The following is a 24,350-nucleotide window of genomic DNA, read 5'->3' on the forward strand; positions in this document are numbered from 1 at the left end:
GGAGAATGCAGGCCTACAACAACACAAATACAAACACTATTGTTTAGAGATTTATGTTACAACAGAAACGGATGGATATTGCTAAAGAAAACTGCCAAAAGTCAGTTTCACTCTGACTTCACTCACTGTTGTGGTCCTACTCAGAGTAGATTGAGAAGACCATTTGCCATATCCTAGGATTGGAAGTCTGCTCTACTGTTTTATCCAACTCAGTTTCATGTTCACATGTGTAACCATGGTCCATAATTACCACTTAATGCAAATCACCTGGCAATTGTATGGCATCTGACATGTCTGTAGTCATCTCAAGAGTACATTTACATACAGATTGCTGAGCTGACTAAACTGGCAGATTGTCAGGTTCCTCATGTTACCATGATCGTTGGTGCACTTTCACAAACACCAACTGGCAGTCTACTGTTTGCAGAACATCAACTAATATTTTCTGTCTTTCATGTTTCATGTGATTTTCAATTACTCCCCCCGAGAGTGCTTAGAGTTTTTTGACAATTTTAGGCACAGTGTTGGTTTAGTTGCTGCCTGTCGTGAGCAGCGTTTGAGCTCTTTTAGTGGACTAAATACATCAGATGTTTTGGAAGAGAAGTGTCGAGAACGTAACTGCAGGTCTTTTGGAAGTTGTCTTTGTCTACAAGCACTTTCCCACTCTTTTCTCCTCTCCTCTTCAACAGTGAAGCCATTAAGCCTAATATCACTTTCATTTTTAACTTTCAACCAGAAATTATGAGCAAATAAGAGACAGCGTGACTGTTATTTTTTTCTTTTCTTTTTGATACTTTGTGTTCTCTGGGCTTTAAGAAATAAAAGCTTTATAACATAAGCAACCAGTTTAATAAGGACATTTTTAGCACATTAAGTCACACTGGTTAGTGCCAGATCAGAAAATTGTAATTAAATTGGTGTTTACGATGTTAAAAAACTACAATTTTACAGCAAAGTATATTTAACAGCACTGTTAATGTGTTTGGTTGTGTTTAGGGTTGCCAACCGTCCCTTAAAAAACGGAATCGTCCCGTATTTAGAAACAAAAGTACACGTCCCGTATTGAGCTAATAAGGGACGCACTTTGTCCCGTAATACAGTGAGAATCAAAAGTAGTCTATAAATGTTAATGGAATTAACACTTTGTTTGAAAACATAATTCCCAGCCCCGCTCCTGCTTTGTGACCAATGAGCTGACAGCACACTTATGACAATTCGAGTATGACAATTCAGATTATCTCATTGGTCGAGGAAAGGTCGCTTGCGGAGAAAATACCGGAAGACAACAGATGACCACAACAACAAGCATGGCCAACAGGGAAACAAACGCCGACACTGCGGTGCACGTCTCGGATGACAGTACACCTAAAGCTGGGCAGACACTGCGATTTTTTTCAGTCACGTTATTCAGCTCCTGCTCAAACTGCACGATTGACTCGCAGGGATTAGAAGTTTGCAGGTCACGATGCAGGTCTCACACTATACGGCCCGATGCTCTGATGCGACCTGAGTGCTCACACTGTGCCAACATAACATGAAGGTTATAACAGAAAATCTGTCGCTCGCTCTCTCTGTCTTTCACTCACACAGACACACCACCATCAACTTTGCTAAATTGCTAATGAAAAACATGATCAGGCAGCTGTGATTGAGCAGCAGTGTAAATCCAACTATTTTCACGGTTGTTGTGGTCGTGATAATTTTGTGATGCCACATCGAAAAGGCTCGGATGAGCTTTCCAAAGTTCTACAAGTGCCTCCATCACTTGTGTCCAGATCACACGCTGCACAGCCGTGCTGCGCCGTCTTTTTCACCGATGTTTACGTGTTTGCGCATGAGCAGTGTGAGCGGCTGTGGTGACACCCTCACGAGCGATTGATGATCGGGAGCTGGTCGTGAGGTGTTAATCGCTTCTCGTTACCCCACGTATACTACACGATGCACGATGAAGGCCAAAATCGGGCCGATCACCAAATCGGTCGCACGACTCAAAAATCGGCTCAAAATGGGCCAAAAATCGCACAGTGTAAGCCCAGCGTTAGAGCAGCAATGTTTGTTCCCCTCAGAGAAAGAAAAGAAAAAAGGCTGCAAAAGTACAGGGAGGACTGGGAAAAGGAAAACACCTGGCTGGGAAAGTGCACGATAACACCTATAAAGCGCACTGCACTGTGTGCCGGCGCACTTTTTCCATAGGCATGCTTCTAGTGGTGGGCACAAGAAGAACATGAGGGGCGTGAAAGCTCGGGGAACCCTTAACCAATTTTTTGTCCACCAGGCCACGGCAGAAGCAGATATGGTATGTAAACACTGGTTTGTTGTTTAAACCCTCTGGTTAAGGTTAATATGGGCATGTGCAGTGAATATCAGCGCTATGTGGCCAGAAGTGTGATAATATCATTTATTTTGTGTAATAAACAACTGCAAGGATGGATGATTACAACAAATAGATGAATAATACATAAAAGTAATACATAGATGAATAATGATGATGAGTTATGATGCGTAATCATGGGAACAAGCGGGTTTACAAACAGGAGCAGCTGATTAGCATTAGAAAAGCTGAAATAATACCTCAACTGAAGCCAATTGTACTAAATGCACTATATGTGCACTGTTACAAGAATATTTTTCGTTCTATTGCTTTCTATTAATTTATATAATTTTAAGTTAAGCAGGACAGAGTTCTTTTAAAGAAAGATTTACTTATATTCTCAAAAGTTAAGCATGACAGGCTTCTGTTTAAGAAAGAGACCTGTTTTACTGTGTTAATGTTGTCATTTTGAGCTAAAAATAAACGGCTAAATGATCATTTGTTTCCCATATGGTCATATCACAAAGAATATGCATCTGCTTAAATCAAATTCAAGTCAAATGGTTAAAAAATAATTTCACACACACAAAAAAAGAGCTACCACACTGGGAAGGGTGAAGACAACTGGGTTGCCCGGCCCTGGCCACGAGGTGTCCCTTATTTATTTTTCAGGGAGTTGGCAACCCTAGTTGTGTTTGATGTATATTGTTGCTTGAAATATGAGGTAACCTTTTTTTTTTAACTTAAAAATGTGTTAACAGATTTTACTTTATTGCATTTGTTAGATACTTACAGTCACTGAACTAAGGCTTTATTTCAAACCTTGTAAAAGACAGAAAAAATGAAATTGAATTGAATCTCAAAGTGCAGGTCTGGGAATACCTCGAATGTCTTTCATCAGTACTTTCAGAAGAACGCATTGCTGTGATAATCCCTCAAATATGACACAGATGAGAGAGCAAGGAGAATCAGTGTCCTGTACATCCATACAGCGTTTACAGTTGTGAAGCTTATAATGGTGATTTTTCAGCAGAGTATGTCAGAGAGGTGATGATTCAACCCTTTGTAATTTCTGTAGCTGCTTTTTGAGGTTATTGTACTGAATTACATCATAAATTAGCAGTAGCTCTATTTGTAGTAAGTCTTTCTATCAAAGACGTGTGTCATTTAGTACACGTCTATTTTGTTTTGAAAATGTAATATTTAGAGTGCTTTGATGCTGCAATTAAACAGCAATAATCACTGCATGAAAGATGCTTCAATCTGAGTCTGTCTGATATTCTTAAAGGGTACAATGTAGATGACAGATATCAGCATTTGTTTGAATAATGAGACATTTGAAATCATCTTTAGTAATTATTCAAATATGCTCAATAATAGAACAAATATTCTGTTGAGTTCCGAATATTTAGAAATCAGTCAAACATGTCTACAAAAAACTCCTTATTTTACAAAAGTATTCTAAATGTTGTTAAATTACACTCAGCAGCCACTTTATAGGTACACTTTCCTAATACCAGGTTGGATCTCCTCTTGGCTCCAGATATGCCTAAATTTGTGGTATACAGTGAACAAAGTGCTGGAAAGCATCACGCAGGTGCTGCAGATTCATAATGCAAATCTCCTATTGCACCACAACACAAATATGCTCTATTAGATTGAGTTTTTGTGATTACAGAAGCCATTTGAATACTGTTAATTCACTGTCATGTTCCAGAAACCAGGTAGAGATTATTTGAGCTTTGTAGTATGCTGTGTTCACCCCACGAAAACAACCATAAGGAGATGGTTATGCTGTGGTCGTAAAAGGATGGCCATGGTCAACAACAATACTATGGTGTTTAAACAATGCTTAGTATTAAAGAGCACAAAATGGAGAGGAAAATATCACGAGCACCATATACCACCACCAGCATCCTGAATTATTGTGACGAGATAGGATCAATTGATGGGGTCCATTTTTTCATGTTGACCCTGCCATCTAAATGTTGCAGCACAAATCAAGACACATCAGACCAGGCAAAAGATTTGCAACCTTCCATTGTCTAATTTCGATAAGTACGAATGAATTGTAGCCTCATTTTCATGTTCCTAAGAAGACAGGAGTGATGCGTAGTGTGGCTGTAGCTCATTTGCTTCCAGGTTTGATTTGTTGTGTATTCAGAGATGCTCTTCTGCATACCCTGGCTGTAACAAATAGTTATTTGAATTACTTTTCCCTTCGTATCAGCTAGAACCAATCTACTCATTCTACATTTACCTATAGCATCAACAGAAATTACTGCCCAGAGAACTGCAGCTCACTGGGTATTTTCTGTTTTTCTGACCGTTGTAGATTTGTTTGTGTGAGAAAATCCTATCAGATGAGTATTTTTTCAGCAGGGCATATCAACCATGTCTACATGTCTAAATGGTTATTGGCTAATTAGATACTTGCATTGAACAAGTATACGTAGCAAAGTGGCTGGTGACTGCATATATACAGATTTACATGATTTTGTAAATCCTTTTGCTCCTTTGCCTCTGCTGTAATATCTACTGAAAGCCTCCACAGACAGCAATTTCCTCCTCTCACATTTATTCTGGACTTGTTTCTAGTTTCTCACATCACCTTTAACACGCTGCTTTGTTTCACATCTGGTGAGTCAGTTGCTTTGCTATTGTTATCTATAGCCTTGTGATACATGCTGGAATGGTTACCAAAAAAAAAAGAAATTCAAATGTGTTTGCACGATGAATAATTGTCATCCAGTGTTCAGATGTGAACATGAAAGTAATGCAATAGGCACTGGAAAATGTCACTGATGTCAGAAGTTACTGATGAGTGCAACGATCAGCAGAATCAGTAGACATCAGAAAAATGTTATTTTAACACGTAACTGAAGAGGGCTCTCTCCCTTTAAGAATTCACTTGTTTTCTTTGTACCTGTCGCACACAACATGAATGAGGTGTGTGATTTTGGGGCTGCTGATGCAGTTTTGTACAAGTTCTTCTTCCTTCTGATGTGAGAAGGAACAGACTGTTTTCAAGCTTTGATAAAGGGTGAACCTTTCAATTTCAGCCGTTTGTTGCACTACTTTGTTTGTCAGGGATGACTTCATATTTGCAGTTGAAAATGATACGTTATTTTGAATTACCTACTTAGGTTTAATTCACTGCTATAAAAACAAATCACTCCAAGGGGTAACAGACTATTTCTAACAGCCAATCAAAGCAAAGGTATTAACTGCTGTCTATCAAATCACTGACCTTAAAGTCTAACTCGAGTCAAGTTATATCAAGATACTTTTGCATGTTAAAAAGAGATGCTTCCTGAGGATTGGAAGGCATGCATACTTACTGTTTTACATGAGAATTTAACAACTACTTTTAAAAATACAGTGTTTATGCAAATGAGCTCCTGTGCTGATAATGAGCTATCAAAACAACCATTAAATGAAAAACAGAACACCAACACAAATAGCAGTGATCTGTGCTCCCAGTAAAAGGAGGCTCTGACATAGGCGGGTCGTTTTGAATTTTGTATAATTAAGAGTGATGAGACACAAGTGAGAAATCTTATCACGTCTTGCAATGTATTTACCTGTTTACACTTACTCTGAACAGAAAGCAAACCCCATATGATTGATGTAGCTTTTTTTTTTTTTTTTAAATGATGGGGTTTTGGTAGTATGAGCCAAATGACTGAGAGTGGAATAATGCTTATTAAAATTAATGAGTAAATTGTCCTACACACTGGGACTTTGTTTTATAGCATTCTACGCTGTTTTTTTTTACGCCCATTAAACATTCCTGAGACATTGTTGATTGAATCTTTGCCACGCTGTCTTTACAGAGCCATGCTCAGCTGAGTGATAGTGGTGCACCATGAGGGCTCAACAGAAAATGCTGGCAAAGTGCTAGGACGGGGGGAGACTTTGATCCAATAATGGAAATTCCCCCATGAATGACTTTGTGAAGCGATTCTGTCTTCCCACACAGTATTGACTTATTCTCTTTTATTCTGTACGTGGTGTTCTCACACAGTAACAGTGCTGCATGATCACATCCACTCAGATATGATATCTTTTCAGTGATATAGGATAAATGTTATTACATCTAGACCAATATGTGGCCCAGCAGGCCTTATGAATGTCCATATTTCAGAGACTGTCTTCTTTGAAGACCACTTGTCGAAGCTATGAACAAGAGGCTTTCATGAGTTACAGCTTGCGGCTTATTTAATTCGTCTAGTTCATGTGATTAACCAGTGATCCATACTTTAGAGTTGATATTGTTGGCGTTTGACCTCTAAAAGGTTGGACACCAGGGTTGTTATCACCCAAAGCTGTCTGTCCCTTTCTCTGTTATGAATTTGCTAAGAGGCTAACTCCATTAAGCTAGCCTCTTTACTGTACTTCACTAAATCTTTGTGCTTACAATGCTCTCATCGGCCACTTGTGCCAGCAGTCCCAGGGTCAGACCTACATGAACTGCCGAACAGATCGGCCATAAAGTATAACACTGTTACCATTCTGAACCTATGTCTTTAAATTGTGGGATAACTAATGGAGAAGCAAAATCATGTCTTAACAGTTTAATGTTCTGACAGATGAAGTGCCTAATAGGTTTTATCTATATGATCCAGCTAAACTAGGGTACAAAATACACTAATCATCAGCAGTGCATTAACTCAGATTTCCATGTTTCCGCTCCCTGATGGGCAATGATGCCAAAGTATTATGTAGCATTTTGACAGAATATACGGGAAAAAGGAGGCAGAGGAAGGGGTAGGGAGATATTACCGATAATAAAGAGGCAAAGCTTGGCAATAAATCAAATAGACAGAGATACAATTGAAGTCCTGCATGAATTTCAACCACTGAGAATTATTCAGAATAGACAAAATCTTAATCCTATGCTCCAGTGCACAGTGAAGGACTATGCAGAGCTGTTTGCTTGTTCTTGATTTATTTATTTACTCTTCAGTACAGGCATAGGCTGGATTTTTCCCTTCTTTTTTAATAGAGTAAATAGTGTGGGGAAATTGGAGGAGTTATACAGAAATAGTGGTATACCATCAGAGAGTTCATATAAAAAACCCAAGAGACTTTTCCTTGCAGATAGATTTAGATACAATTAGGTGTTAAAAGTGAACCAATTAAAATTAACTGTCAGTCTTCTCCCTTCTCTTAGGGTAGTTACAATGCCTGATAATCCAAATGTACGTATGTACTATTCTATGAATGTATATGCCCTCTCACTGGTTGTGGTGTACTGTAGTGCAGCTCTAAAACATTATTGCTGTATTGTAATTATGGTTTTGAATACAAAAAGTATTATTATTTTTAAAAGTATTAAAGTAGTTGTAATTTGTTGCTATCCTAACTGAATAACAGTAATTTTGTTTTAGACCAAAAAGCCACAGTAGTATATGCATACAGCTAGGTCCACATATTATTTTAGATTCTTTAGACATTTTAGTCACAATTTCTGTTATTACATATCCTAGTTACAGTTAGGAGTAGTACAGCAGACTCTCAGCATTAATTTGAATATTGCATTAATTATAGGGGAATTAAAGTCCTTTTTTATGCACAGTCCCTTAGTTCCAATTCAAATACAATTGGAACAAATTAACATAAGCATAAATACAGTTCTCAGTTTTTTAATACTTTGTCAAGCATCCTTTGCAGGTAAAACCTGCCCGAACTCTAGAACCAGAGGAGATACCCACAATGCTTTTGCTGTCAGCTGTCAGGTTTTTCTGTAGTTTTTAGTCCTGTAAGTCAAATGCATGTTGATTGCATGCTCAGTCATGTTAAATTAAATACTTCAAGTACTTAACTCCTGTGGAATAGCCCACTTAGCGACCTTGCAAAGTTTTGAATTGCTTTTGAAGAACGCTTTGGCTCATTTCCCTCCTATGCTAGGAGTCGATGTCCAGTCAGCTTACTGCATTCGGTCCATAATTATTGTACTGCAGGTTGAATATGTTTTGGTAAAATAAAACCAAAAATTCTCAGTCTCCAAAAGAGGAGTGCTTCAAGATGCAACATCATGCGTGTTCCTGTGGAAGTCATCTGTGTGAAATGTTTGTATTTGACTGGTATTTGACAGTGAGATGAAAAAGTACATAATTAGTTGTGAAAGAAAATTATAAAATTATTTAAATTATAAAATTATATCAGCTGTGATGTGCGAGAGCAACACCCATGCAGTATTAGATTTTTTTATTTCTTCGGGTAGATTTTGCTCGAGCTAACATAATTCAGTTTCACTGTTATTTTTTTCTTTTTTCTAAAGCAAAATCAGCAGTAATCTGTACAGAAAAGTCAGAGAAAGGGAGGATAATGAAATACATGTGTTTTTCCTCAATCATTCTTGTATGATTGTGGAAATGATTTTTCATCCATTCTTTCCAGTGAATGTGCGGCTGTTGGAATAAAGCCTCTCAGAAAATCATTTGACTCTGTCATGATTTTATTCACTTCGGCGTCTGCAGAATAATGGGCTGACCCTAGAAAAGAATCTCAATAGTTTGGGTCAAAGTAAGGGGGAAATAAAAACTATAAATTGAATTAACTTGTGACCACAATAACAGTTAATGCAATGAAGTCTGCTCAGTGGCAGCATAGTGAGAATGTATACAAAAGTTATTTTTAGTTGTTTTTTCATAGAAATAAGTTTCAAAGCTATGAAATCATACTCTTTATTTACTGAAAGACAAAAATAAATAAATAAATAAATAAATACAAGCTTTCGAGGGCTATGCCATAATACCTAAATTCCATCTCTGTATTCACATGTAAGCTTCTCTGTTAATAACTATTAATTAGAGCATATCAGCAAATGGAACATGATTGTCTAAATGGAATATGATTGCTGGTATAATAGCTTTGTTAGTACACTTTGTAATTGTGATGAGGCAATGAAATGAAAATTGATCTAATCAAAAACAATCTCTTAATTCGCTTTAATCTCAAGAATTTGATGGGACATTGTGCCAGAAGCGAACGCATGGGTGAGTGACATGAGCATGCGTTTGAATCTAATTAACTGTGTAATGTGAGAAGTACTGCTGATGAACTAGTCTCAATGTGTGGGCAGGGAAGAAATGGAAATTATTACTAGCTCACGCAGCATACAACTGGATGAGAGAGAGCGCTTGCACAGAAATGAAAGCCATATAGAATCTCTAAATATCTTCATAGTCTTATAAACACATTTTCTAGATTGCTATCCTTTGTTTGCATATGTATCCACCTGACATATAAAGTCCCTTTGTATGCAGATAATAAAACACTTCATCATCTGCTCTATCCTGTAAACAGTGACAAACAGTGCTCCCCCACTCTACACGTAATGAAAACCTTCAAAGGTCAAAACATTCATGCAGTAAAAAGAATCAGCTGGTATTGTTAGATGTCGCTTACTGTATCATATCCATTTACTGCTGAACTCAGCTGACCCCATATTAACTGTCAGTCACAGCTCAAATTAAAAAATAAAAGCATTATGTTGATGGTTTTTGTGGACTGCATTTGTTAAGAGTGTAATAGATAAAATTACTAAGCTAATTCATTTCTGTAATCCCAATGATCTTTTTACCTGCTGGAAAAAAATATTGCAATTTACCTTCCTTATTCCATCGTAATTTCCGTGTGAATGAAGAATTTGAAACCAATTTGAATACGGTTTAGATTTTGCCTTGCAGTAATATAAATAAGTGATAAACTGTTGCCTTTATGAGAACTGCAAATTAAACTGTGACGAATTTTGAGGCAAATAAGATGTTTCAGGATATTTTTTTAGCACTTTGGCCACTATTACGGCTCTAAAAATAAAATAACTTTGAATTAATATCACCAGCATTTAGCATTTTATATCACGTAGGTTGACAAACAACATTCTGTGACCAAGGGAGGAAACAGATAAACAAAATAGATCACGGGTTTTATAGCGACATAACAACATGCAGGAATTAATCCTTCTGTGTCCTTTTTTAGACACTTGACCTCCAGTTAAAAGTACTTTTCTCCTGCGCTTTGAAATCATACTTCAGCTAGATATCATGTCACAAGCATGCACTTGTCAGTAGTCTTTAATATCATTGCTGCTTCACTGCTTCAAGTCTGAAAATGAGAAACATGTCATTACTTGTTAAACCCACTTATCAGGCCTTTGCTATGTGAGCCCCAAGAGATGAAAACAACCTTCCAGAGGTTGTCAGGTTAGCTAACTCGGTGTCCTCCTTCTAAAACTTCCCTTACACACACATTTTAGTAAAAGACCTATTCTTTAAAGCAAATGGGCTTTGGTTTTATATTTGTGAAGAATATGTACAACAGCATGCTTTCCCTGTGCACAGATGCTTCAGCACCTCAATAAATGCATGAAATTAACTGATTTCCCTTAGGTCAGCTTAATCTTTAGACTCTCTAACGACAAACAGCGCGTACAGTTTTATCTACAAACGACAGAGAAAATCTGAAGGTATTTATGTTTTCTACTGATTATAAAAAATAGGCTGAATGTTACAGCATTAGGAGCATTTTAATATAAGAAATAATATAAAGACTAAGTACTGACAATATCTAAACAGACAGTTTCATTTCCCAGCAGTATATCCAGTCTTTGAATGATCATGAATCTAATTTGCAAAACGGCTACTTTAAAAATAAATTGAGTACATGCGTCCACTGGTGGTGTATCCCCTGGATCACCATGCAAACTGACACAATATTGCAGTAGGTAGCAAATAAAAGCCCACTTGAAAATAATTTTAGACATGTAACACACAGTATAAGAAAAACCTGTGATGCTACATTTCTAAGACAGCCCAGATAACAAGCCCAACAGAGTCAGTGTTTTGCTGCAAGTGAACTGACTCAGATGTTCTGCAGAAGGCTGAGAATAAACCTTTTTTGTGTTTGTGTAGGTCACAAAAAAAACAGTGAAAAAAAACAACACCAAAGCCGTGTGCTGACTACAGGACAGAGGGGTAGAAGAGGAAAGACACCTCTGATGAGGTGTTTTAGAGAGGCGATGCTGTGCACTGGAACATATTGAGGTTGTGCATTTCAGATATTCAGACTTTATTGTACAGTATTTATCTCTTGTTTGTTAAGTGAGTAATTTTGCCTGCGATTATTGTTGATTAGAACTATTATTTGCAAGATAAATGGCAAATAATCTTGAATTCATTCTAGCATTTGAAAAATGCAAAGATACAATGACGATACCAAAATATTATTTAACTGTGTCAAATTCCGGTTCACTCAATAGAAACAAACTACTGTAGAAATAAACTACTGTCTCTGTACACACAAATGTTTTCTGTTAGTTTGCTTGATTAGAGCTTTAGAGCTTTTCTCTGTATGTTGAAGGCTCTTTGTAGACTTTATATTTGACTAACATTTCTATCTTAGCTTGATTGTGCTATCCATGTTTGCTCTGTTGCATATAAGGGATTGGATTTTAAATTCTTAAAACACGAATGAAATGTTTCAAAATGCAGTTGGTGAATACTTTAAGTTTATGAAGTTTATGAATCTTACAGCCAGCATTATGGGGCGATCGTGGCTCAAGAGTTGGGAGTTCGCCTTGTAATCGGAAGGTTGCCGGTTCGAGCCCCAGCTTGGACACTTCACCCGTTGCCTACTGGTGGTGGTCAGAGGGCCCGGTGGCACCAGTGTCCGGCAGCCTCGCCTCTGTCAGTGCGCCCCAGGGTGGCTGTGGCTACAATGTAGCTTGCCATCACCAGTGTGTGAATGTGTGTGTGAATGGGTGGATGACTGGATATGTAAAGCGCTTTGGGGTCCTTAGGGACTAGTAAGGCGCTATATAAATACAGGCCATTTACCATTTACCATTAGTGGGCCGTGTGCTTTAAACTGACTCCCCAGAGTTTGTGTCCTGGAACTTGCATTAACCAAAGTGAACAGCTTTCTTTGAGCATCTAGTGTGACTAGGCAGCGTGGATCACTATATCAGAAAAACAGTCATTCGATGCATGGTTGCGCTGTTATCTCATCTTCAGTGCTTGTTGCTGCCTGTTGATGTTATATTGCCAGTCTCAAGGGAGAGGGGCACAGGCGTCCCACACAGTGAATTAGTCAGTACTTAACCCTGACAGTTTCTTCTAGCCTCCTGTTTCTCCTCTAATTACCATCCCTTCCTAGCCAGTAATTAAGTCATCCCACAGCGGGGGCTTTTTACCACTAGGTTGGAGAAGGAAAGTGGCATAAAGTCCCTCCCCAGATCAGCTCCTGTTGATTTTCCCAAACCTATATAAAGCTGAAAAATGCAGATCAACGCCCAGTTTCTGCAGTACTCCAGTGATTGTAATTGCAATAGCCCCAAGATGACTTTGTGTTGTGTGTGTATGTGTGTGTTTGTGTCTTCCAAATGTGTATAAAAGAAACAGATTAGAGTAGAGGGAATAAAAACAGATTAAAGTTAAACTGATATTTTCTGTGCCCCACAGTAAACAACGCTTCCAGTGTGTCTGTCACGTAAAAGTTTTTCAAAAGAAGTTTTAAAAAGAAAATAATTGCTCATTCGATGCACAACAGTGATAATGGCAACTCGAGAGATTTTAGCAGTGCTGGATTTTCAGCTTGCCTGATTGGCTGAGACGAGTGCTTGAAATCCAAGTGCTGGAAGTCGTTACTGCTTCAGTCAGCAAATGGGAATTCGTGTATGCTGCCAAAGCACGAGAAGGCAGCCAAAATCCTTTTGGTGACAACATGTTTGTGAGTCATCTAATTTGCTCAATCACTAAAGCATCACTAGGAAATGTGAAATATTTATATATACATTACAGCATTTATCTGTGATTTTTTTTTTTTTTAACGTAGGCAGCCAACTGTGGAGAGCTGTCAGAAAGTGAGAGATGACTTGCAAGTGGAATCCATGGCTGGACTTGGGGACATTGCCATTACATGGTCAGCATCTTAAACCTTGAGGCCACCTGGATGCACTTTTACTGTGTTCTGCTCAATGACAATACAATAGAACAGGTGACATACGGCTTCAGACTGTACACAATAATACTGCAAAGGTGCAATATAGTGCTGTTCAATTGTTGATTAACAGAAAAAAAACAACACTAAGCTCTCTTTTTGCTTCATATTGCAGGTGGCATTGTTATTTATCTTATTATGTTTTCTCATTACATTCATTCTGTCTGCGCACACAGTGTGTCATTATTAGACGGTCTCTGTCACTGCCTCACAGCTAAAAACAATAAATGAGTAGCAGTTACATGAAAGAAGTGTACGTGTATTGGTAGAGAAGTGCATGGATGAATAGAGATAGCCGAAACTCTACGCAATTTTCTCCTGGTCCACAGAATCTGTGTCTAAGTGAATGTAAGTTTAAAAAATTTTGGCAGAAGAAAAACCCATCATTTTCTAAGTAGAACCATGATTAGATGCAGAGAATGTGTTAATAATGTAGGCTTTGGTTGTTGTTGGGGGTTTTTGTTTTTGTTTTTTTGAGTGCTGCACTTTGCTTCATGGTATTTGTGAGTCATCTGAACCACTCCAGTGCGTCTGTGTTCATCCATCCTCACCTTGACTATGACCTCACTGCCAGTTTACCTGTCTGCTCCCCTCTTCCTTGTTTTGATACTGAACTCAGCGGATCCCCTTCAGTGTCTCTAACACTTATATACATTTTCTTTATCACACACTTTTAGCACCTTCCTGTCTCCCTGCCTAATGGCAATCCAGACCCTCAATGTCTCTGTCCTCTTTCTTCAGTCTGTTTCATCCTTCCTGACTTCCCGTCTGCCTCCCTCCATCACTTCCTTTGGCTACAGCATGCTGAATTAAACATTTCTGCAGCCTCTCTCAGCAAATCTGCCGACTACATCAAATCCTCCTTTGCTCACTCTATCCAATTACAGATGGCTCATCCAAACTAATTCGAAACCTGAGTCGGACAAATGTAACACCTTTATATCTTTTTAAAAAACAAATGAGGTACATATCAGCACATTTAAATATTCACTCTTGATGTATGAGTTAAGTTTTCCTTTTAAAATGTACAGATGTTAAGATATTGCAATTGGAAAAAAAAACGTAGGGGTGGGAGTGTGGTCCGAGATTCAGAGCTTTCTGTTTGATGAACTGTTTAATTTTAGAAACGGAGGAAAATGAGTTTGGACATGCAAATTAGAATAGCAGATTATTCATTTTAGTGCTGATCAAGTGGTCGTCTAAAAACTGATTACATTTAGGAATAATTAACACCATGAAGGAAATTTCCTTTGAGAAGTATTCTTGGTAAATTTAATTAAATAAAAGCCTATCGTGGTTGCAAAAACCCTAAATCAAACTAGCCAAACTGGGGAACATAAACTTGAAAAAAAGAAGAAAGAAGCCAAACAAAAACAGGCTATGATGGTGATCATGGCTCAGTGCAAATTCTTTTTAGTTGTTATGTTTGGTATGGTGAAATACATGATATTTAATGATAACACAGTTGAGCTCCAAACTACTCATATCATTAAATGTGTATCCTTATGTTATTAGCTAGGATTAGTAAACCATTAGTGACCTGACATTAGACCTCGTATAATTCAATAACATTTTTTCACTCAGCAGTCAGCTCTCTGAGATTCCTCAAACTATTTATCTGCTTTTGTAGAAAGAGTTTCGTACAGTATGATGGACAAATGCTTTAGTGGGAAATTTTGTCATATTTCTGTACGACCTTGTAGTCAAAGTGTTGTTGCAGACTCACTGTGGAGATGTGTGTTTGTCTAATTGCCACAGTAACATGAGAGTGCTGCAGCTCCGTAACAAAAACAAAGCATGGAAAATAATAATGCCATTTGGAGTGCACAGCACGTAATATTGTCTCGGAACAGTCAAAATATGTGTAATGAGTCGCCAAAAGGGAAATGAGACTCGGTGAGGAAATCACACATGTAGCTATGACACTTTGGCGCAAGTAGTTCTCCAAACCAAATTTCCAACTTGGAAAGCATGAGGATCTCTGGGAAATTATTGCCATTGAGCTCCTGCTGCCACAGGTAAGGAAAAGAGAAGAATTGCTACGTCTACCAGATGCTGGTGGTTTGTCCAGATGTCCAGATTTACAAGCAGCTTTTACTGCTGGATTATCTTAACAGTCAAGAATCTCATGAATTAAGGAACAAAGGAAAAACACTTGCAATAAGAGGCAAATACTTTCATGTTTTCACATGAACCCAAGCACACAACTTTGGACAATGTCGAAAAAAATCAGGTCAGGACACTGTTTGAAGTTGACCTTTTCACATGTAGCACACAACAGGAGATAATGTGCTTCAGAGGCATTCTCACTACTGGTTTAGGTGCCCACCAACAAGCTGTAAATTCTTTAGACACTCACTCAATAGGGTATTGCGCAGACTTTGTAGGCAGCCGAAAGCAAGTTTGATTAAGATTCAATCTGACTGAGCAGGACATTTCTTAAATAGAGCTTTGACCGATGATGATGAGACAGATGCAGGGCTGGAAGGGACGAAAGTACAGTGAAAGTGGGTTTTATAGTGTTTTTTTCAAAAGGCTTTACTAAGTCAGTATAGAGACAGAGTACAACAGAGGAGTGCAACAAAGAAAATCTAAATTTCCTTTGTGAAATAAGTTATAATACTTGTGTTCAACATTTTTGAATCAAAGTCCAAAGATTGAACTTCTTTTGTTATGAGATTTTAATTTAATTTAGCATAATATTTTCGCAGGTCATTGCAGGATTTTGATCGGATCCTTGGATACATTTTGAGGGTTGCTGAGCTCTGACTTAGTGACAAGAGAAGCTCTATCAGACCTCTCTATTCATCCTGCACAGCTTTTCAGAGTACAATCTATGAAAGCCATGCATTTTAATAAATATTTTTTATTCTAAATAACAACCCTCATCCTGCTTCTTTGATTACAGTGCAATGCTGATTTGAGGCCTTTAAAATGCATTAATGGCTACCAGATTTGCATTTATATTGGATTTTTTTTCCCAAACACGCAAGAACCTGAGATTGAGCTCTGCGAACAAAGACCAGACAGAGAACACGCATCATCTGAAACACATTCGACCCTATAATAGAGTACAAGCAGGAGCACAAGTGATGCTAGTGTGAGCAAAACAGGCCATCGAATTTCACCACTAACACCTTATTCAGCTGAGCTCTGATATAAAAAACTGTATGCAGCCAGCAGTTAAAGTGGCTTTTTTGACCAAAATACAATAAAGGAAATATATATGACAAAGAGTAAGATTCTGTTTAAAGACTGCAATCAGCAGGGAGAGGGTGGCGACAATTACTCATACAAAGAACACTCCAATAATTTCTTTAAGACACATAAGTCTAGAGGGAGCAGATAATTGGTGCCTTCCGGTGTGTGTGTCTCTCCCCTTGAAGCGGCAATGACCTTTTCAGAGCACTAGACGCAGGGCTGGAACCTTCTAATTCCGTGTTTATCCTTCAAATTAGGCACACTGCCCATGTTATTAAAGATGGGGGAGATTTGTTTGTTGCTGATCAGGTTGGCATTGTCCACACCGCGTGCCTCCGGGGTAATCTCTCTTGATAAGTGAACCCGAAAGGAATGGATGCTTTGTCTCTCTGCAAATCTGATTCAACCACTTTCCACCACTAAATTGTTGAGGCAGAGAAAGTCCCCGGGGAAATTTACAAAGCGATTCAGTCCTCATTGGTTGTTAGAGCAGAGCACGCCTGGGCAATCATGTGCCAAGCAGGACCAAGGCTATGTATGATTTCATTCCAAACAAACACTACATCAGTCGATGTCACTCCACCTTCCTGGTTGAAGATGCGCTAATCACTGAAATTATCTGAAGGTCGAGGTTGGAATGATTTAAAGCTCTTGACCTTTGGCAACAATTTCATGCATTCCTCTTAGATACTTTGGGGTTGTTTTTTTTTTGCAAAATGTATATGCTGTGCCTAGAAGTATTTCTCATTTTTGTACACTAATAGGCATCACAAGATCATTTAAATGTCAGACGGAAATAAAAAAGATCTATCAAAGTTTGAATTGTTTACAGATGCCTCGTATAGGTATGGATAGTTGATTGTTTTAATGAGAAACACATCATTTTTTCATACTTTAGGTTTAATTGACTTGTCATGATGAAGGGGATATCTAGAACTCATGGCTGAATTTGATGCCACTAATGGTTTGTTAAGTGTGAAAAACAACAGGAACCACCTGGGCCCACCAATAGTCCCAGAAGCACCTGACGTACATACACACACTCTGTTTTAATAAATCACTGCAGCATCACAGACAGGACTCGACGGCTGTACAGTGTCTGCGGAAAGCAGCTTCTGAAGTTTTGCCTCTGAGATTCATGTCTCTGTGCAACATCCTGCTCTGTCAAGTTACGCATTATGCAAATGCATTGTTTACCGTTCATGTGACAATATCAAGGAGTGAAAGTCAGTGGGGACCAAGGGCTGTGGCAAGTTACCAAGTGAGACGAAGGAAAGCAAGACAAGCAAGTCTGTGAAAGAACTGCCAAAGAATGAGGCAAATGATTCTCTTACTCTGTTTGCAGTCTTTCTATAATTCCGACTTAGCAGACTGTAGGGGGATGATAGGAAATCAAAGCACATCATTCTGAGAAAGATAGATTTAAGCCATCCGATTTTTGTACTTTTGCTTCTTTGTGTGAGCACTGAGGAGGCTGGCGATGTAAAGCAACAGAATGTATGTTGCATGTTATGGATTATGTTGCAACTAATGAATGTCAAACTCTATGATTTGGGCATAAATAAGTAAGTGGTGCAAAATTAATATTTAATTGAACTGAACTGATTTGAACTGGGCTGAATCAAAGTGAACTGCAGTGCAATGAGTTTAATTTAATCGAGTGAATAACACATTTTTGTGGGCCTAATTGCTCAGTCAAACTAGAATAAAAATAGAATATTAACATTCGTGAGAGTTTGAAAAATTAGTGGTTGTTTACAGAATTGCTGGAATTGCTGAGGTCCTGGGACAGATTGGCAACTAGTCCACGCTGTACCCTCGCCACGAGGTTAAGTATGCAACACCCTTAATTTCTGGGTGATCGCTTTTGATCGCAAGGTGATTGCCTAAGTCACCTTTGTCTGAGGCATCTTGTCTCCAAACGGCTGTGGTCTAACTGAGGGTAAATGCAGCAAATAATGACCATCTAATTCATAAACACAGACAGATCTATCAGACAATCGATGAGTCCAGCTCATCTGTGACATAAGTCTTTGCAATAGGGGACTTGATCTGGCTGCCAACTAGTTGTTATATTCCTATTTAAAGCAAGCTTGCCAAGCACCTATGTCCTCTTGCAGTTAAATATTTTTGCAGTTAAACAAGAAGTTGAAGAAATTGAGCTGATATTTCTCTAATTATGAATAAGATTCGACTAAATATAACGGGGAAAATGATTCATTATTCCCCTACCGAATTTGTTAGTTTGCCCACTTACAAAGACATGAACAGTCTCCAATTTTTATGGCAGTTTCACTTTACTAGTGAGAGGCAAAATATTAACCACAAATCCAGAAAAAGCACATTACATAAAAATTATAAATTAATTTGCACGTTATTTAGTGAAATAAGTATTTGGTCTTTAAGAAAACATAGCTTAGTACTTTTTGGAGAAACCCTTGCTGGCAAGCAAAGCAGTAAGCCATTTCTTATAGTTTGTCACCAGGTTTGCACATATCTCAGGAGGGATTTTGGCCCATTCCTCTTTTTGATACTCTCAAAACTCTCCCTTTAGCTTTTTGGCTGCCCCTTGTCAACTTCAAGCTTTCACACCCTCCTTTTGTGTTCTGGCTGAGAGAAATAGGTTTGTCATCCAGGATTTTATGGTAGATGGCCCCATCCATTGGCCTCTCAATGCAATAAAGTTGTCCTATACCCTTATAAGAAAAACAGCATAAGGTTTCCACATTTGTGCTTGACTGTGAAGGATAGTATTCTTTGGGTCAAATTAAGCATGTCTCTTCCTCCCAACATGGCGGTTCAAGTTCAAGCAAAAGAGCTCAGTTTTGGTTTCATCTGACTGCACCATTTTATCCCAGCCCTTTTCTGAATCATTTAGATGTTCACTGGCAAGCATAAGACAGGCCTGTACATGTGCCTTCTTGAGCAGAGGGACCTTGTGGACTTTGCAAGATTTCAACTAATTATGGTGTTATGTGTTATGTAGTTCTGGGATAATCCAACACCTTTCTCACATTCTCATGATCATCCTCACCCCATGAAGCAAGACCTTGAATGGAGCTCCAGAATGAAGGTGATTGACGGTCATTTTATTTCTAATTCTCAACAAGCTTTTTGCTGTCTTTGAGCACATTACAGCCATGTGCAGGTCTACGGTCTTGTCTCCGACATCCTTTGACTGGTCTTTGGTGGTGGAGAGGTTGTAATGTAAGAAACTGAATCTGTTGACAGGTTTTCTTTTATGGACATAATGAGTTATGAATCAAGATGATGAGTATCTGTATTTGACTGATTCTTTGTGATCTGTTTATCACACGGGCACACGGCCAATCTGTTGGAGCCAGAAATCTGTCTGGTTTGAAGGGGATCAAATACTTACTTCACTCAATGACATGCCAATCTATTCATAATGTTTATGGAGCGTTTTGTCTGGGTTTTTGGTTGATGTTCTGTCTGTCTCAATTGAAATGAAACTACAATAAAAAATAGAAACTGTTCACTTTTTGTAAATGAGCATGCTTACAAATTTATCAGGGGATTAAAAAATCATTGGAGGTTTTTATTTTACCAGTTTTATAAATTATTTCGATTATCATAAAGTTAAAAACTTGTATTTCAATTTACTAATAAAAATGGCTCGCAACATCACACAATAATTTCACTATTGCAGGAGAACAGTATGGAAAACCTAAAAGATTATTTTTGCGACACAGGTGGTATTAGTTACATTAAAATTTAAAAAAAGTGCTCACTGTGAAACAGACTGAACCAGCCATTGCCTACATTTAAAAAATAATCACAGAGTTACTATAAAAGTACAGCAGTCAAAGTTTATCACACCATTCACATCTGCCTCTACTTTACCTGACCTGCATCTCTGTCATCCACTGTCCACACTGCTCAATCCACACCCCTCCTCAGCCAGGCTCATCAGGCTGAAACCCATCCGATTCGGCTGCTCTGCTCTGGATTTCACTCTTTATTTCCTAGGATTAGTACTCCACACTCTGGACTCTCTGCTCAGTTCAGCTACAGTTCCCCTGCTGCTCTGCACAGCCGGTAACTTGCCAGGTTCTCCATGTGTACCGTCACGCGCACCCCCACTCTGACCCAGCTCAACATCCCATCGGTGACCTGTTTTGCCCTGCAGTAATTATTCTTCTTTTCTCTAGATATACACTTCGCACAGTCTTGTAAGTTTATGAGTAAGCAATATATGTTGCTAAGCAGTTTGGCATGCCACAATTGCTGTTTTAAATTAATTTCTGTGGGGTCAAAATAACGTCCTTGAAGGTTCTAGGTACTGTATGTAACTGAATCACTACAGGTGAAGTAATATTGAAATATATTAGCTTTAATTTGTATCTTTTTTTCTTCTTTTATTATTATTTTTATTTTTATATTATTTTGTATATGTGGCTGCATTTTTTCTTTTTATCCCACAGACCCCAAAAATTGACTTAATGATAAATAAACTAATTTTAGGAATAGTTGTGCAGTATGTTGATGGACTAATTTTAAAATATCAATTCCAACCCAGTTGGTATTCCTATATATGTAGATGACAACAAATTTACAATTTCTAATGATTTATCACAATTAATCACCATGTGATTCAATTCAATTCAATTCAACAGTAACCTCATGACCCTTTATTTCTTAACGCAAAGACCTAAATATATTATAGAAAAAAACCAACATTCAGATGACCCCCTGTCAGTAAAAACTTGGTGATGATGGGAAGGAAAAACTCCCTTTTAACAGGAAGAAGCTTCTGCTAGGATCTTGCTCAGGGACGGCCAATCATATACTGCATTCGGTTTGCGGTGAAAGGAGGATGACAGGACAAACAGACTGGATGTAAATGCCAAGTTTTGCCTATGTTATTGTAGGGTCTTTGCTTTACAATAAAAAGCCCCTTGAGACAACTGTTGCTGTGATTCAGTGGTATGTAAATAAAATTAAAATAAATTACATTGAAAATTAAAATAAAAATTCACCAGAAACTGATAGCTGACTGACTCCATTCTCTTGACTTTTTTGGTGTCTTAGCACGAAAGTCATTTTAAGAATACTGCTTCAACATTAAAAACCTACTCTGTTGTCTACAGTGTATTGGTCTACAGTAGCAAGCTAAAGCAAGGAGTCTTATCCGCACTTCATTAATATAATAAAACAATTTCACGGGGGTGAGACTGGCTGCATCTAAATATAAAAAAGTACACTTAATGGGTTAAAGATGTACAGAGTTCAGCTTTTTGCAACTAAAATCTCAAAATCTGAAAATAGCAAAGCCGTAAAAAGACATTCCCCTAAAAAGCATGAGTGGCATCAGTACACAGGCTGAAAGTGAACTCACCTATAAATTTTATATCTAGTCGTAAATCCTTGGCGGAATCTTTCCACAAAGGACAGATAACTCCGAGAGTGGTGGAAAGGTCCGCGGTCAGAGATGAGCCAGTCATATTGCTTGGTGACATGTTGTTCAGTGGCCAACGGATCCTGGCGGGAAGACTGAACTGTTATATGGTCCCATATAAACAGGAAGCAGATGACCTCAATAAACCTCCAGTTCATGCTTTTTTTTAAGCCGCTCTCTGTTCATTCTCGCTCCATTATGTGGAGACCTGATGGGAGAGAAGAGCAGAGGGAAGGGGGGGAAGGAGATGCAGAGAAAGAGAGTTGTTACATGACAAACTCTATTTTAGCGGTACAAGAAGATGTCATAGAGTTAGGTTAATTGTCTTGTACCGAACAAATAAGACAGTGCCCTTGTCATTGTCACTTCACTGTGACATGGTGTATATTTATTTTCTGCTCTTTCTTAGCTTTGCGCCCCCTCCATGTCTGGATTTTTTTTTCTTTGTTCTTAGGAAAACATGCACATTCTGCCTCTTCATACATAGACTGTTTTTTGTTTTTGTTTTTTATTAACACTTTCTCCAGTTATGTAATAGCTATCATTATAATTTCTGACAGGGTTAGAGGCAACTTGACTTGTTATGACACTCATCCACTAACATGCAAGACACTCATCCACTAACATGCAAGATCAACATCTCCCTTTGACCAATGGTGGCAGTTATTACCAGAAGAAACTTTCAGTTAGACCACTGCTTTTGTCATCACACAAATCTTATTATTACATATAATGTTGTTCTGTAAATATGTCACAAACAATACACAATAAAAGCAAAAGAATCAATAGGAAAAGTTCATCTAAAAGCACCAGCCAGAAACCTGCCTCTCATTGGGAAGCATATACATAACATGTGCATGCTATAGCATTACTAACCCAGTTTAATACTTAAATACTGTTAAATTAAAAGTGGAAAAAAAATTTTGGACATTAAAAATTATTCATTTTCTCTTTGTACTCCTTGTGCTTTTGAATGAAAATATCTATTTGACACTGAAATTATGCCTTGCAGTTTCCGATAAGAAAAAAAAAGATTTTCATCAGTAATTGCATTTAAGAACTCTGGCCCCTGGCCGTGGAGCAACAGTGTGCTATTAAGTGCTACTCTATGCAAAAATTTCCCCTCCCTTCATGGTTTATTACACAATAACACATCATAAAAGAGCAGGGAAAATTTAATGGGCCTAATCTTTTCCAGTTAAATACATGATGAACTGCTTGATTGCCAAAGTTAAACTAATCATAGTATACGGATGGGGAAGGTTTTTTCTTTTTTTTAATTATTATTATTATATTTCTTTTTCTTCTGTCATGTCATGGCTCAAATTAGCACGTCAGTTAAATTAATTCTATATTTTTTATTATTTAAACAATGTTTCATCTCCTTGCAAAAATACTTGGAAGAATCAGAGATCATTTGAATATCAACTTATATAACTAGCAATAATCACACTGCCATATTTGAAGTATAAGCTGATTGTAATGAAATTTCAACTTTCCTCCAATAACACTTTATTCCCGCTTTAATAGCAGTCATGTTTTATGTTAATTACGTTAGACTAATTTGAGCTTGGCTGTCAGAATGAAACAATATAATGAGACAGAGAGAGGAAATACTGACCAGGGATTAATACTTTTGTGATTGTGCTAAAATGAGCAGTGAGCATTTTTGTAATGCCATGTCAAAAGAAAATGTGAGATTTTTTTTTTAATATTTAAATTAAATTTTTTAAACGGTTTATAGGAGTGCTGTCTGCATACAGCAGTCTACTTTATAATTAATAACAATTCTTTAATGAGTTATGAGTTATATTGTTATCTGAGAACTACATGCACATCCAGTACAACAGGCCAATAAATAATGGAAATGACAAATCAAAGTTTCTCCATTTTTAATTGCTAATGTAGAGACAAATGCTGTTTGCATGATGCATTTTCATGAAAGTTTGTGCGTAGCTCTTTGTGTACATTACTATGGTTGGAGAGTGCATTGCTTCCTTCACAAATGTGTTTGCTTTTGAGTTATTCATATACATAAAATCAGTGGATATTTCTCCTATAAAGTAGCTGGTATAGTGGTTTTCAGATAAAGGCTGACCTGCTGTGACGGCTCTGTGCATAACGCTCATGGACGTTTTAAAGTTTTAATTTATTACTAATTAATTAATTAGAATTAATTATATATTCTGGTCATGAATGAATCAAAATGCGACTAAATTGAAAATTGGTAGAAAGTAATATTACTATTATGTAGTTAATAGGAATATTCCATACTGTATAGCATGTGTATTTTCTGTATACTGTATATACATATAACATTTCATACATGTGTATGTATATGTTACATACACCAAACACAGCAAGCATAATTTGTTGAGGATTTATGAAGAATCACAGGATCACTGTACAGTA

General features: G+C 37.7%; 1 protein-coding gene across 1 annotated transcript in view; it reads right to left on the minus strand.

The window, feature by feature from the left end:
• The window catches only part of brinp1 (bone morphogenetic protein/retinoic acid inducible neural-specific 1), a 117,180-nt gene that overhangs the window by 64,239 nt on the left and 28,591 nt on the right, over nt 1-24,350 (minus strand). Inside the window, exon 2 of the mRNA XM_085279742.1 lies at nt 21,879-22,146. Within this exon, the coding sequence (XP_085135868.1) occupies nt 21,879-22,096 (218 nt within the window). The 5' untranslated portion in view covers nt 22,097-22,146. The remainder of the gene's footprint in view (nt 1-21,878; nt 22,147-24,350) is intronic.

Source organism: Mchenga conophoros, linkage group LG7, assembly GCF_057382185.1.
Source record: "Mchenga conophoros isolate Kocher_MC1m ecotype Shallow Benthic linkage group LG7, M_conophoros_male_GT1.1, whole genome shotgun sequence".
NCBI lineage: Eukaryota > Metazoa > Chordata > Actinopteri > Cichliformes > Cichlidae > Mchenga > Mchenga conophoros.